Source organism: Podarcis pityusensis, assembly GCF_964106645.2.
Source record: "Podarcis pityusensis genome assembly, chromosome: 7".
NCBI classification, from domain to species: Eukaryota; Metazoa; Chordata; class Lepidosauria; order Squamata; family Lacertidae; genus Podarcis; species Podarcis pityusensis.
This window is the reverse complement of record NC_138031.1, coordinates 34,823,928-34,838,108: the sequence shown is the minus strand read 5'-3', so window position 1 is coordinate 34,838,108 and position 14,181 is coordinate 34,823,928. Positions and strand designations below refer to the sequence as shown.

Here is a 14,181-nt window from a genome sequence, read left to right as displayed (position 1 = left end):
GACGCCTCGAGCTGGCTCGCCCGCCCCCTAGCGAGAAACGGTGGAATTAGCCTCCCGCGCGGAGATCGGCCATCCCAGTCTTTCCGCAGGGACAACCCCGCCCATCGAGGAGAGGCGTCGTGCACTGGCCCGAGCCCTCCTGGGAGTCAGTCATTAACCCGCTCTGCCCCGAAAGAATTATTCCCACCCCACGTCTGACTTCCAGGAAAGACGCGTAAAAATTATATCCACGTCTTCCCTGCCATCGCAAAGCCTGCCTTTTATTTGTGAGGGCAAACTACTCCACATTTTAAAGTGAGTTTCTGGTATCTAAAAAACATGACATCCCAATGGCGCATTATGGGGTATGCCCTCCAGCTTATTCATAGCTTTCACCTCTGAAATTTAAAACCAGAGGCTGGGCTGCCACCTGTCAGGGGTGCTGGAGTCCTCTCTCCTGCATTGTGGGTTCTGCGTTGAGCACTACGTGACACCCAAGATCCCTTTCAGCTCTTAAAATTCTATGAAACGTTCGTTTTGAATGAACATATAAGAACGCATCCCCTTCTCTGCTCCCCCATAACCAATGCATTTTCATCTGTTGAGGCACTCCTCATATTCTGCATCACCGTGCTGTTCTTGACTCTGTGCACACACCATACTTTTAAGACTGTGCACGCACTATACCTTTTTAAAGTACTGTACATTTATCCCTCTGTTACAATTCCCAGCAACCCTTAACAAACTACAGTGCCCAGAATTCTCTGAGGGAATAATGTAGGGCATAGGGGCGTGTTCTTTAACTCTCATTTGCTTAGAAACAGAGCTTCTAGATTTCCCCTAATATAGTCAAGAGCAGAGAGAAAGAGAGTTCTTATATGTCTCTATATTGAGGAGAGATATCGCCATTCTAGAAAGTGAAAGAACATCACGCCTATATTCCAGGGTGCGGAATAAAAACATGCGCAAAGTACCCACAGAGTGGCCAGGCCAGACTCAACTGGGTCCGCCTAAAAAGCAGCGGGATGTTATTGCCTTCGGTTTCCAACAACATTGCCTAGCTAGCCTTTGATTGTGCGGTTTGCACTCGCCCCGCGACGAAGTGATAGCAAAAACAACATGTTTTTCCGAGCATGCACAGAGCGCCCGCCCTTGGCCGCTGAGCAACCCCGCGCAACTCTCAAAACACCTGCCGTTAAAAGGATTTAAAGGAGGGTCGAGTAGGACTTAGCAGCTTTCCTTTTCAGGAGACAAACCCCCCTTAAGGCGCTGTTCTACTGAGCTACAGGTTTTAGGCCGGGTTTCCTCTTGGCGACAAGCACCAGAGGGAGCTGTTCGTGCGCAGCAGCCCCGTCCCCTCTCCGGCCGTTAGGCTGGCTCCTCCCCGAGAAGGCGGAGAGCTGGAGCGACTTCGGCGGAGCGGCGAGGCGAGGCGACGGGAGGCGCTGCCGTAGCAGCTGTTTGACAACCCGCCGGCGGCTGGGCCTCTCCGGAGCGAGAGGTGCGTTTCGGGCGGGTTCCGAGCGGCTGCAGCTCCAAAGACCTCGGACGAGAGAGAGAGAGAGAGAGGCGCGCACCCGTCCGGTAACTTGGGAGAGGGTTGGGAAGTGCGCGCAAAGAGCGCATCCCTGGGGGTGGAATATTCGCCCGAAGTAGACGAGGATGAGGAAGGGGCGTCTTGGCGCGCGCGGGGTGCTGAGGGAAGTCCCCGCATGCATCCTTTAAGAGTTTGGGGGGAGTTTGGGGCTCTCCTCGAGGGGCTTCGCTCGGGTAGGGGGGAGTTTTTGTGCGCGCAAAATCCTCTCTTTTTTTTTTTTTTTTGGGTGGGGGGAATGTTGCACCTTGGAGTCTTATTCCTCGGACTGGGAGTTGTGCCTTTCTTTAGAGGAGCGCAGACTGCGCGGGTCCAGGAGTGCGGAGAGGCCCCGGGTTTTGTTGTAATCTGGTTGCCTAACAACGCCGTATAGCTTCTTAAAGAGACCGACGCCCTGGGCAGGCGTGGAAGCTACAGTTGCTCTGCTCTTCCGAGCCCACCCTTTCTTTCCTCAACCTCCCCTATCCTATGACTCCCTTTGCTGATGCCTGGAGATAGGGAAGGTTTCTGCTCTCGGGTATCTGTGGCGCCTTAAACATATCGCATGGATGTGAAGAAGGGCTTCAAAGACGAAAATATGTAAAGATACCAGGCCATGAACGAACAGCATCTGTTCAAGGGACTCTTCTTATGGACCGTCAAGACAGTTTTGTCATAAGCGTCTAGCTTTAGGAATACCTCCCAAAATACATACAATGTGATTGTAAGTATGTTTACTCAGAAGCAAATGCGGCCGAGTGCAATGGTACTTACTAAAAAGTGTACAAGGGATTGTAACTTTAGTATTAAGGAATGGCTAGTGGTAGTGTGAAACGTTTCGAAAGCATTAAAGCCAACAAATAATATATCTCAAGGCCAGTGATCATTCTAGGTATTCCCACCATTCAGTGAATAGAAGTCTGTTTCATTTACAAACTGGTTTGCTAGTGAATCTGTTAGTCAGACTATTGCATATAGATTTCTTCAATGAGTGGTTTTGAGGCAATCTCGGTTCATTGTTACGGCTTCTTGGCCTTAGTAACAAATAGAGGTTTTTACGAAGTAAAAATTGAGGTTGGGATGCATTTCCAATATATTCAGCACCAGTCTAGAAACAGGTGGGCCACTTGTTGAGTGTGCAGTGCAGGCTTTATAAATTTTGCTGCAGAGGGCAAAAGACTGCACTGCTGCTGCCTCAGTTGAATTCAGTAGGGCTGACTTATGAACTGCCATGATTGAAATTGCAGTTCTCTCTTACTAACACTTATTTACCTGGAAGTAAGCCCCATTGAATTCTTGCTTCTGAGTAGACATGACTCAGGGCAGAATGATATTTGCTGCCACCTGGGGCATATCCTCTAGCTCCAGCACTGCAGGTGTGTTAAATAACACTGGCATAGTTGGATCATTATCTTCTGAAGCCACAGCTCCCTCTTTTTGTGATATCACTGCCAAAGCCATGGTTTAGTAAGTGAGGCTTTCCCTGTGGTGACATTGGTGGAACTAACTGTAGAAATCTCTTAAAGGATATCTGATTCCCACTGTCATTGACCATGCAGGCTGCTCTTTCAGTGACCTGACTGGACTAGTGAAAAAGCAGATTGACCTTTTGTCACTAGCATGGTTTATTTAGTGCATTTTTACTCTGCTGTTCAGCCACAAAGGCTTTCAGAGTAGCTTACATATTATCAATAAAAAATAAGTTTTGTAATCTAAAATACATGACACAAAAATGAAAAAAGGATGGGGAGGAAAGAGGTGGGTAAAGCAAACTCAGACACCAAAGTTAAATAGCAGTTTTTATTGTGACCAGCTGGAATGAAAACAGTTCCAGGATAGGAGGAGCCTGACAGAGCTGACCTTTCAGTAGAATGCTGATGGATTGGCCCTGCTTGACAACTGCTGCAACCTATTGGAGTGGTTTCTCTTTGGCGATCACCTCCACCTTGTTGTCGAGTCTGGTTTACATTAGGCAGGTGGTTGGTGAGGTTCAAGGGTAGATACTCAACTGGTACTGATGCTGAACAACTGAGCAGCAGGGGTTCTGTTCAAAGAACTTGACAGTGTTTGTGGTGATGAAAAGCTCTGCTGTTGCCATTTTTGTAACAGTACCATCTGACAAGGCATTTCTGGTAAATCCAGGCCATCTCTGTTTGAAGGTCAAGTTCTCTCTGTGGTTCACTATTACTTGCTTGCCATATACCGTACTTTGACAACAATGCTGGAGTTTCTTTTTGAAGTGCTGCACAAGAGGTTCCAATACGTATAACCATCATATTGCTGCAGGGAGGCAGGAGAGGAGTTCTGACCTTTCGTTGTAGAATCTTTTCCCACTGGGGGCTTTCAAGGGATACTGCTCATGAGGAAAATCTTATGCTATGCTTTGGCCAAAATTCTTCCTTTGCAGGGATTACAATTATTCTGTGAACCACCCTGAGACTCCCATGTATAGGGCGGTATATAATTAAATAAATAATAATAATAATAATAATAATAATAATAATAAATTGGTGTGAATACTAGGACCAAACTATAAGATTGGCTTTATGTATTGTCTGATGCTAATTGGCACTGAGATATCAAATGGCTGCTTGGCTTGTGAGGGGAGAGTAACTGAAAAATTTGTCTCTCACTGATAAATTGGTAAAGTTATGCTTACTTCTTTACAGCATTTTTATACTGCACATTAATAAGTTACCTGCATGGTAACTTTTTTTAGCATATAATATATAGACATATGAACTTAACAAGTTAAAATAACTGCTGTTTTCTGCAGCACTTTGACCTGAACTTATGAATGTTTGATCATAAGCTGATGGACAGGTCTTCAGAGGCTGGTTCACAGCACAGCAGAAAATAGCAGGCAAAATAGGTCGGCTGATGTCAAGTGATTGTCAAGTGAGTGGCTCCATGCACCTTTCAAACTTGTCCTGTGTAGGGAGATAACAATCTGTCCTGCCAGTCCTGTTCTAAGGACGTGTATTTTATCAGCATGCAAACTAATGTGATTAAGGATTTAGAGGACTCCAAAAGGGAACTTATTTTTAGCATTGATTGTTCTGTATCAGGAGAATTGTAATTGAATTATCCTAGAATGCAATTATTATTATTATTTGAACTTCCTGCGTATTGACATCATGTGAGAGAGTAAGTGGTAAAGAAATAGTTATTACCTGTGGTACATATTCTGTGCACACTTTTTCATGTAGCAAAGCTATCACATGAGTAATCAAGTTAATATGTACGTGTGGGTCGCTGTTTAATTAGTATTGTATATTTATGACAACAAACACTTCCATCAATTTAACAATATCCATTTTTTCAGCTGTGTTTGTTACTTCTTCTAAACCAATATGCTCATGATTCTGTGCAATCTCATGGAAGAGTGGGCCATTTTTACTGTTCAAAGCTACATATTAAGGCACTACCTTTATTAGGCCAACCATAATGTCACAAAAGTGTGTAAACTTTCAAGTTCTCCAGAATTCTTCCACTGGCTAGATTATGAAAAAAAGGCAAGGGGGAGAGGGGGAAAGGCTGTTATTCAAGCCACCTTTGTCTGCACCTGATAGAGTCTTAAATATGGGAGGAGGTAGCAAACATTCAAATGAGACCCTTTCAGGTGTTTTGCGTATATCAGGTTGCAACCCAGGCCTTCTGGAAAGGAGAAAACACATAATGATTGAGTCTCCATTTCTGCAAATGCACAACCACCCCTTGCTGCTTAGTTTTGCCTCCATCCTTTGGTGAAACACACAGGTTCCTCTGGTAGGTAGAGAATAATAATAAAAATGCAGTCATTATATAAAAATTGTTAGAGATAAAATATAGCTGAAAAAGTCAACAAAACCCAAATTGGGTAGCTTTACCCAGTGGCTGGAGGGAATTCTCCCTTTAATAATAAAATACCATCTTCAGGTGCTATAAAATCCTTTCCCTCTAGTTTAGGATCCTGGCTAAATTTGTTTTTTTTTTTACAAAAAACAAACAAGCAAGCCAAGGTTAACTGTTGTGCCGTAAAGAAAACTCCACAATATATATTAAGGCAATGCCTTTATTGAGCCAACCAAAATGTTATAAAGGCCTGTAGAATTATAAATCATGGTACAGATGGGAACGTGTAACTGCCAACTTTCACATGTAATTGTTGGAATAATTTGAACGTAGTGAATTAGAAGTTCAGTGATGATGCACGATGCTAGATGTGTATTGTTAAAAATAATTACTCTAGTGTGTGTGACAGCAAGCAGAAGGAAGGGTTAGAAGCTAGTTGGTACCTCCATCAATGAGGGAAATAATGGTAAAGGATATCCCTGCGCTTATACTGCCTCTGGATTATAGTTTTGGAGTTCCTGGAAAAATGATTGTGCTGGGCTGCTATTAAGACCTTCTGCTTGCCACACTTCAGTGTGGTTATGTTTTAAGTAATCTTGTTTGGGCAGGCCCCTTGTCAGCTTGTCCCGTTGACTATTCAGAAACCACATGTGTGGTTTGCTTGTGTTGTAAGACTGCAGTAAGATCTTGAAAAGAATAGATAATAAAAAAGAGGTTGTATTTTTTTCCTGTCTCATTTTCACGTTTCTGATGATTTCTGAGTAATTCAAAGTTCTTAATAAAGTAGCTCTTAGAAAAATGAATTTCTGTTGTTGAAGGTTGCATCTGATGGATCAATAACCCTATATCACTTCCAAAATTGAAAAAATGATGCCTGAGGACCTAGACCAGTTCCTTGAAGAACAAAAAGCAAAATTGGCACAAGACAAAGCAAAGCTTGACAATGATCCACCTTACATGGAAATGCAGGTAGGAAATTGATACTTTATTGTTAAAAAATGGATGAAGAATATTATGACTGTGCTCCTGTATGTAAACAAGTCTGGAGGATAGTGTTTTCACCAGTGGCAACCCCTCTTTAGAAAATGCTAGGGAAATTCTGAAGTCCCTCTGTTGCATTGCAATGTAACCTACAAACTAAAACAAGGTTGTCAAACCTCTGGCTCTTCAGATGTTATTGGATTCTGACTCCCATCAACCTCAGCTAGCATGGCCAACCGTCATGGATGGTGTGTTATAGTCTAGGGCCACAGGTGCCACATCCCTGAACGAAATACAGTGGGACCTTGGTTCTCAAACACCTTGGTACTCAAACAACTTGGAACCCAAAAAATGCAAACCCAGAAGTAAGTGTTCCGGTTTGCAAAATTTTTTCAGAAGCCGAACGTGCTCCGTTTTGAGTGTTACGCTTCCGATTTGAGTGCCACACTTCCGTTTTGAGTGTTACGCTGAGGTCTGTCTGTTTTTCCTATTTATTTTGCGTTTTTGTTTTTGTGGCTTTTTTGTTTTGTTTTTGTGACTGTGTGGAACCCAGTTCAGCTACTGATTGATTGATTGTGTAACTGCAGTACAATGTTTATTGCTTTCATTTTATGGATCAATGGTCTTGTTAGATAGTAAAAATCATGTTAAAGTGCTGTTTTAGGGGTTGTTTTTAAAAGTCTGGAATGGATTAATCAATTTTGCATTATTTTCTATGGGAAAGCATGCCTTGGTTTTGGAACGGACTTCTGGAACAGATTAAGTTTGAGAACTAAGGTACTACTGTAATGTTATTATAGTGGCAGCATGTTAATTCTGTCTGCCTTACGCTTTTTTTTCCCTTTTCAGAACAAAGGTGCAGAGAAGCTTTCTGAGACCAGCAAAATGTTAATAGCCATGGCTAAAGAAAACATTCCACCAAATAGTCAACAGACTAGTATACACGGTATTTGCAATTTTATTTTATTTTTTAAAAATGCTTATTGTATTACATTAAGAGAGAATATTACTGTATTTACTGTCACTTTATTTCCTAATGTAGTCCCACACAACTACTCAAAGTCAAATGTATATAAGTGGTGGTCCATTCCACCAATGTGAAGCAGGGAAAGAACTACGCACATGGTACTATATACTCATAATAAGAAACTGCAGCAGAGCTAATAATATCTTTTCTTGACACAGAGGGATTCCTGTGCAGCTGGGTTGTGTTTTTGGAGAGATACAGTTTCGGAGGCAATGTGGCTTTACTGATACTGTGCTATGAAGCACAGTTGCATTTAGTTGTAATGGCAGGTCTTTGGGTGTCCCTTGCATAGTCACATTAAAGTATTATGGCCTGCCTTCTTACCTTGGTTGCCATTCTTTTCATAAACTGCAATAGCTGAGATTCCTTACTCAATGGATAAAATACAGTCTGAATATACCCTTAAAAGGTAAAGGGACCCCTGACCATTAGGTCCAGTCGTTGCCGATTCTGGGGTTGTGGCGCTCATCTCGCTTTATTGGCCAAGGGAGCCGGCGTACAGCTTCCGGGTCATGTGGCCAGCATGACTAAGCTGCTTCTGGTGAACCAGAGCAGCGCACGGAAATGCTGTTTACCTTCCCGCCGGAGTGGTACCTATTTATCTGTGGTTTAACCCACATCGCCACCCGCGTCCCTGAATATACCCTTGCCGTTCAGTAAATACTTAGAGGTACATACGAAGTGGCGCATATACAGCTTTTAATATCTTTGAAATGGAGTTGTTTTTATAGTCTTCTTTCGCAGCATTAAGTTCTTTAAATTAGAAAGATTGCACTTTTCATTGGCATTGCCTCTTTCATGTGCATTACATTGCTTTCTTTAAAATATATAAATATTCTAGCTACCTATATTGCATTTCCCAGCCTCTGCATTTTCAGGTGTATCTTTTTCTCAGTAGCTTACTGTCTGCTTGTTTTTCCTCTGCAATTTCCATCCGCATATGCGCCAATTCCTTTTTCATTTTGGGCTTAGGGACAGATACCTCCTACAGAGGGTTCTTGCAGCAAGTTTATCGTTGCTTAGCAACTCCTTTCGTCTCTCTCAGCGTGTAGTTCTATGCTGCTTAAATTTAATTTATTCTCATACATGCTGTCATGCTGCTATTTTTTGTGGCTTCCATCTGTGATCAAGGTCCCCCCCCCCCCAATCTTGGTAATGATATTTGAGCTTGCTATATAAATGTCCATGGAAATGGGTACTGAACTAATTAGAAACTGAAATCGCAGACCCTTTGTTTAGGTGAGGAAGGTAATGTTAAAGTAGACCTTTAGTTAAGTTCTGCGTTAATTCTTTCAGAAAGCAAAGTAAGAGCCATGTTGCTTCATATCAAAGCAATTGGGTTTTCAAATTCAGATAGTAGAAGTACCAGCATGCTAGCTGAGGAAAACATGTCCTGTCTGCAAGTTATAACAGCAGTAGTACCTTAGATCAGTACTGAGGCTGGCATTATGCATTCTCTTTTGCTTGGCAAGCCCTGTCACTCAAAAGGCAGACTGAAGCTCTTTAAACAAATGGTTAGGGGCTACTCAAGGGTACGCAGTACCGGCATCTCTGTTTGTTGTTGCTAAAAATTGTGGCAGTTTCTGTACCAGCACTTCATGGTGTATACTAGCACCTATTTTTCTACAAAAAAAGCACTGTAAACGGTACTTAGTAATTAACATTAGGTCCCATTAATCATATAGATAATATTTTGTTTAAAGTTTGCAGATAAAGCCCTACAGCTGATTACGACTGTGAGAAACCCCTTCTAAGTCCTTGGGCCTTGAAGCTGTCTCCACTGTTTAACTAAGACAAGGCTATAAGATGGTCTGATCAATGACATCCAATAGCTAGATACGTAACTCGAATATGTGTGTCATGTAGCAAACAGGCAACATGAGCCACTGACACTTGGTGGCTAAAGATGTGGATTCGGCAGCTTTCTGTTCAAATATTGATTCTGGCACGGACTTGCTTTGTGTGGCTTTTGGCAAGTCACTCTTTGGGTGCCAGTTCTTCATCTGACCAAATGAATAAGACACTGACCTACTTTGCAGGAATGTTTGGGCAAAACACAATATATTGTGTATGTTTGGAAGTTAAAAGTTACAGATAAAGGATACTTCTGCTACTAAGAAATTGAGAGACATAAACCCCGAGATATACATCTAGGATAAAAGTATCTCCACGCTTGCTGACAAGTGGCTACTATAAATACATGGAATTATGTATTTAGACCATAGCAGACAATGTCCTTTCAGATGGAGAAATTAAGCTAAGGAACCTGCTTCCAGGTCTGCTCTGCCTTAATGGAGGCAGCCCCCACAACAGTGGGAGATCGTTGGCGAAGGAAAAAACCCAAGGATGATTGAGGGTAATCATCCTTGCAAATTCCCCCCAGGGACAGGGGGAATGGGCTTCACTCGCAGTTCATCTTGGTACCTGACTCTTGCTCTGGCATGGAATACAGGGGTCAGGAAGGCACTGAGTGCAAAAGCACTTCACCTGCCAAAACCACCACCGCCATTAAGAAGCAGAGGTTCTCTTGTTAACTAGAGCTTAATTAGAGTAAAGTACAGGCGCGTGCTAAAAGAAATGAGATCACAAACTGCAGAACAAACCAACTGCAAGGACTTTAAGGTGCAAAAGACGGTATAATTGAAAACTAATAAAAATTTATCATTAATCTAAGGAACCAATGAGTTATCCAATGGTTCTAACTAACACTGCAATCTGATATACATCCTGCCTTCCCTCTCTTGAAATGAGAGCCATTAATATCAGCCAAAGAAAGTGGAAAGAGAGATTTGCCAGAAAATGAAATCTTACATTAAATATTGACAATATTGACTGGTGGTAGGAGGGTTTGCTTTAACCCATTTTCCTGCTGACACTCCCCACCCTCCTAAGCTGCTTTTCCTTCCTGCAGGAGAAAATCCTCTCTGCTGTAAAAAGGCTCCTTGGTTGAAGTAGAATGGTAATATCTTAGTTCCTCCAGCGTTGTCATTTGTTATGATGAAATTCTTCTGCCACATAGCTGCATTTGCTATAAAAGCCAGAAAAGTTATCTTGCTCACTTCTTCCTGTCTGTAAAAATCTCCCAATGACTCAGCCGTTTCGAATTAAATTTAGTGCAAGCTGGTCCTATTTTTTTCCACTTTTGAAAGACTAATAGATTTTATGGGTAAGCTTAGAAGTCTGAGAAATAGTGCTTAATCTGGTGGTACACTTTTACTGTAAATGTTCAAGTTTAGACTTATGTGCCAATATGTTGACAGTAATCTGACAGTAGGTTAAATGACATCACTATAAATGACCTTAAAATAACAATTAAGTGTTGCTCACTCTCAGAGGCCACTGAGGAAACACCATGACAGCACCAAAAAATGTATGTCTTCTGTATTTATTTTTTCATCTGTAAGCTGTTGTATGTTAGGATATAAGATACATTCTTGCTACAGCTGATGGAAGTTTTAGTCCTAACGTTCTGGAGGGCACTAGCTTGGGATGGCTGGATCAGACTAATGGTTGTCTAGCTCTGTGTTGTATTTTCTGTCAGTGGCCAGCTGGGTGCCTATGAGAATCGTGTCACAAGCTGGACATGATGGTGATGTCCTTCTTCTGTTTGTTCTAGCAGTTGGTATCTAATGATAAACCACCTCTGTCATTGGGTATTCCATTTAGCGGATGTTAACACTTTTATGCCACACTTCAACAAACTATATTAGAGAGAAAAAAGCAACTAGCATATTCTACTGACTAATGCAGGGCTTTAGCTGACAATGTAAACTAGGTACTACATGTGATGCTACTTACTAGTCAAGATTGTTCCCAGCTGCAGTTAGCTAAATATTTATTCTACAGTCTTGCTGTTGTACATATCTCTCTGCCTTTCTGTCAGCTGTAATGATCTGTTATAGGGTTAGCTTTGGTTGAAATAGTCCTATGATGTCACAAACAACAAACTCATGCAGAGGATGCGGCCATTTTTGTTACCACAGTATAATGTGCATTATGAGGTGCAAAAGTTAAATTGTTGCCCTGAAGTACATTGTCATGTGCCCTCAGTTGCATAGTTTCCATGAACCAGAATAGAGATGGGGAACTTTTTGGCCTTCCATATATTGCTGTCTCCAGCCACCATGGCTAACAGTCGAGGATTATGGGGGCTGTAGTCCAACAACATATGGAGGACAATAGGATATCCATCCCTGAACTCGAACTTTGTTTGATGAGAAAACATGATTAAAATTATATACCGTATTTTTCGCCCTATAGGACGCACTTTTTCCCCTCCAAAAATGAAGGGGAAATGTGTGTGCGTCCTATGGGGCGAATGCAGGCTTTCGCTGAAGCCTGGAGAGCGAGAGGGGTCGGTGCGCACTGACCCCTCTCGCTCTCCAGGCTTCAGGAAGCTCTGCGAAGTCGCGCCGGTCTCCCGAGGGCTGCCCCTGGCTTCGTGCAGCTCTGCGCAGCCCTAAGGAGCCCGGCGCAAAGTCGTGTCGGGCTCCGGATGGCTGCGCAGAGCTGCTTGCAGCCCCAGGCTTCACGCAGCTCTGCGCAGCCCTAGGGAGCCCGGCGCGAAGTTGCGCTGGTCTCCCGAGGGTTGCGCAGAGCTGTCTGCATTCCAAAGCCTGGGGCGCGCTGAAGAGTGCGCCCGGGCTTCGTGCAGCTCTCCGCAAGCCTGGGGAGACCGGCGCGACTTCCCGCTGGGCTCCCTAAGCTTGCAGATAGCAGGCTGTTCTCGGGGCTGGGGTCGGGGGAAGCTCGGGCTTCCCCCGCGCCAGCCCCACGCATGGGGGGGGGAAATAAATTTTCCCCTTTATTCCCCCCCCCAAAAAAACTAGGTGTGTCCTATGGGGCGGTGCGCCCTATGGGGCGAAAAATACGGTATGTCTAAAGGTTTTAGCCTTTGAAAATATTCTGCATATACCAGTGTTGAAACATGAACTAACTTTGAGACAACTACATAGTTTACTCTTTCGGAATTATCTCAGTGATTAGCTCAACTAATTTTTTCTTTAAAGTTATACTGCTCTTTGGTTCCTTGGAATGTTATTGTAAGGTGTGTTTTGTTTTTTTTAATGGATACAGGTAGATTGGCATACATTGATCTAATAAATTGTTTCATTCCGTTTGTAGATCATTTTCTTTCGAAATAGCATATAAACCCACACTTTCCTTCCAGATAAATATCCTGTTCTGAGTTTCACTTCTTCTTCTTAAAAAAAAGCAATTGAAATTTACATAGTTTAATCCGAGGTAGCTTTAATCACTCCTCTTTCACTGCTTTTTGTGGCCAGCTTCCATTCCTTCACAACTCCAAGATTTCTTTAGTGACTTTGGAAGGGGAAAACGTAAGAACATAAGAAGAGCCTACTGGATCAGGCCAGTGGCCTGTCTAGTCCAGCAATCCAGTTCTCATAGTGGCCAAGTAGATGTCTATGGAAAATTCTCAAGCAGAACCCTAGCACAAGAGCACTCTCCCCTCCTGCGGTTTCCAGCAACTGGTATTCAGGAGCATACTGCCTCTGACCATGGAGGCAGATCACAGACATTGTGGCCAGTAGCCATTGACAACCTTATTCTCCATGAATGAGAATTAGGCTAAGCTTACCAGATTTTTTTCAATGAATCCTGGGACACTTTTCAACTTCAATGAATTTTGTATGGGGACTTATTTGTAAATCCGGGGACTGTCCCCGGGAAAGGGGGACGTCTGGTAACCTTAAATTGGGATTTGTCATAACCATGTGAAAAGTTGCTTTTGGCATTTTATTAAAGGACAAATAATGCTTTAGGTTTACATGTTCTGATTGATATGCTTTGGGAGTTCTGCCAGATGCATATTCACTGTGAAATAGAATCACATATGTGGCTTAAGAAATAAGTCTGATAGTATCCAACTAAGTTTCACTCAGAGTAAACCCACTGAAATTAATGAACATGACCAAGTTGGGTTCATTAATGTTAATGTGTCTACTCTGAGTATAATTTATTTGAATACTGCCCTTTTAAGTATATCTCAAAAATAATATTGCAAATATACACAAGGTTGCTATTTCCATCATCCAGCTAGAGTGGCCAACCTTTAGTCACAATTTTTTTGGAAGTGCCTGTCAAGAGATAATCTTGCCAAGTTTTTCACCTTGGATAACAATGCATTCCCTTCTTTTCCTTTCTGAAGCTGCATGCGGATAAGATTAGGAAGGGGATACATGTACTGTGGGTTCAGCTACGGAATAGGGGACAGCAAATGTCAGAACTCTTAAAAGCTTCATATGCCAGAACTCTTAAAGGCACTGTTTGGGGAGGAGCACAGTTTACAATTGCCTTTTATGTTAGGCAAAATTATTTTGTATCATTGAACAATGTATACTGTACTTCATATTGATTAATGGGCAGGCCTTGTAGTTAATTGGTGGTAAAGGTAAAGGTAAAGGACCCCTGACAGTTAAGTCCATTCACAGACGACTCTGGGGTTGCAGTGCTCATCTCGCTTTACAGGCCAAGGGAGCTGGCGTTTGTCCGCAGACAGTTTTTCTGGGTCATGTGGCCAGCATGACTTAGCCGCTACTGGCAAAACCAGAGCAGCGCACGGAAACACCGTTTACCTTCCCGCCGGAGCGGTACCTATTTATCTACTTGTACTTTTGGGCGTGCTTTCGAACTGCTAGGTTGGTAGGAGCCGGGACTGAACAACGCAAGCTCACCCCATTGCGGGGATTTGAACTGCCGACCTTCTGATCGGCAAGCCCAAGAGGCTCAGTGGTTTTAGACCACAGCGCCACCTGCGTCCATAATT

General features: G+C 42.9%; 1 protein-coding gene across 17 annotated transcripts in view; it reads left to right on the top strand.

The window, feature by feature from the left end:
- CSPP1 (centrosome and spindle pole associated protein 1) overlaps window positions 1-14,181 on the top strand; it is a 76,727-nt gene that overhangs the window by 18,683 nt on the left and 43,863 nt on the right. For 14 of the 17 annotated variants that reach the window (XR_013988528.1, XM_081013284.1, XM_081013280.1 and 11 more), the window contains exons 1-3: window positions 27-1,563; window positions 6,205-6,355; window positions 7,217-7,313. Coding sequence is in view for 16 of the 17 variants with exons in the window: in XM_081013284.1 (XP_080869410.1) it covers window positions 6,254-6,355; window positions 7,217-7,313 (199 nt within the window). In the remaining variant the exon portion in view is untranslated. Of the gene's footprint in view, window positions 1-26; window positions 1,564-1,945; window positions 2,277-6,204; window positions 6,356-7,216; window positions 7,314-14,181 lie in introns of those variants that run through there. The other 3 variants (XM_081013285.1, XM_081013286.1, XM_081013287.1) reach the window with 3 other exon arrangements.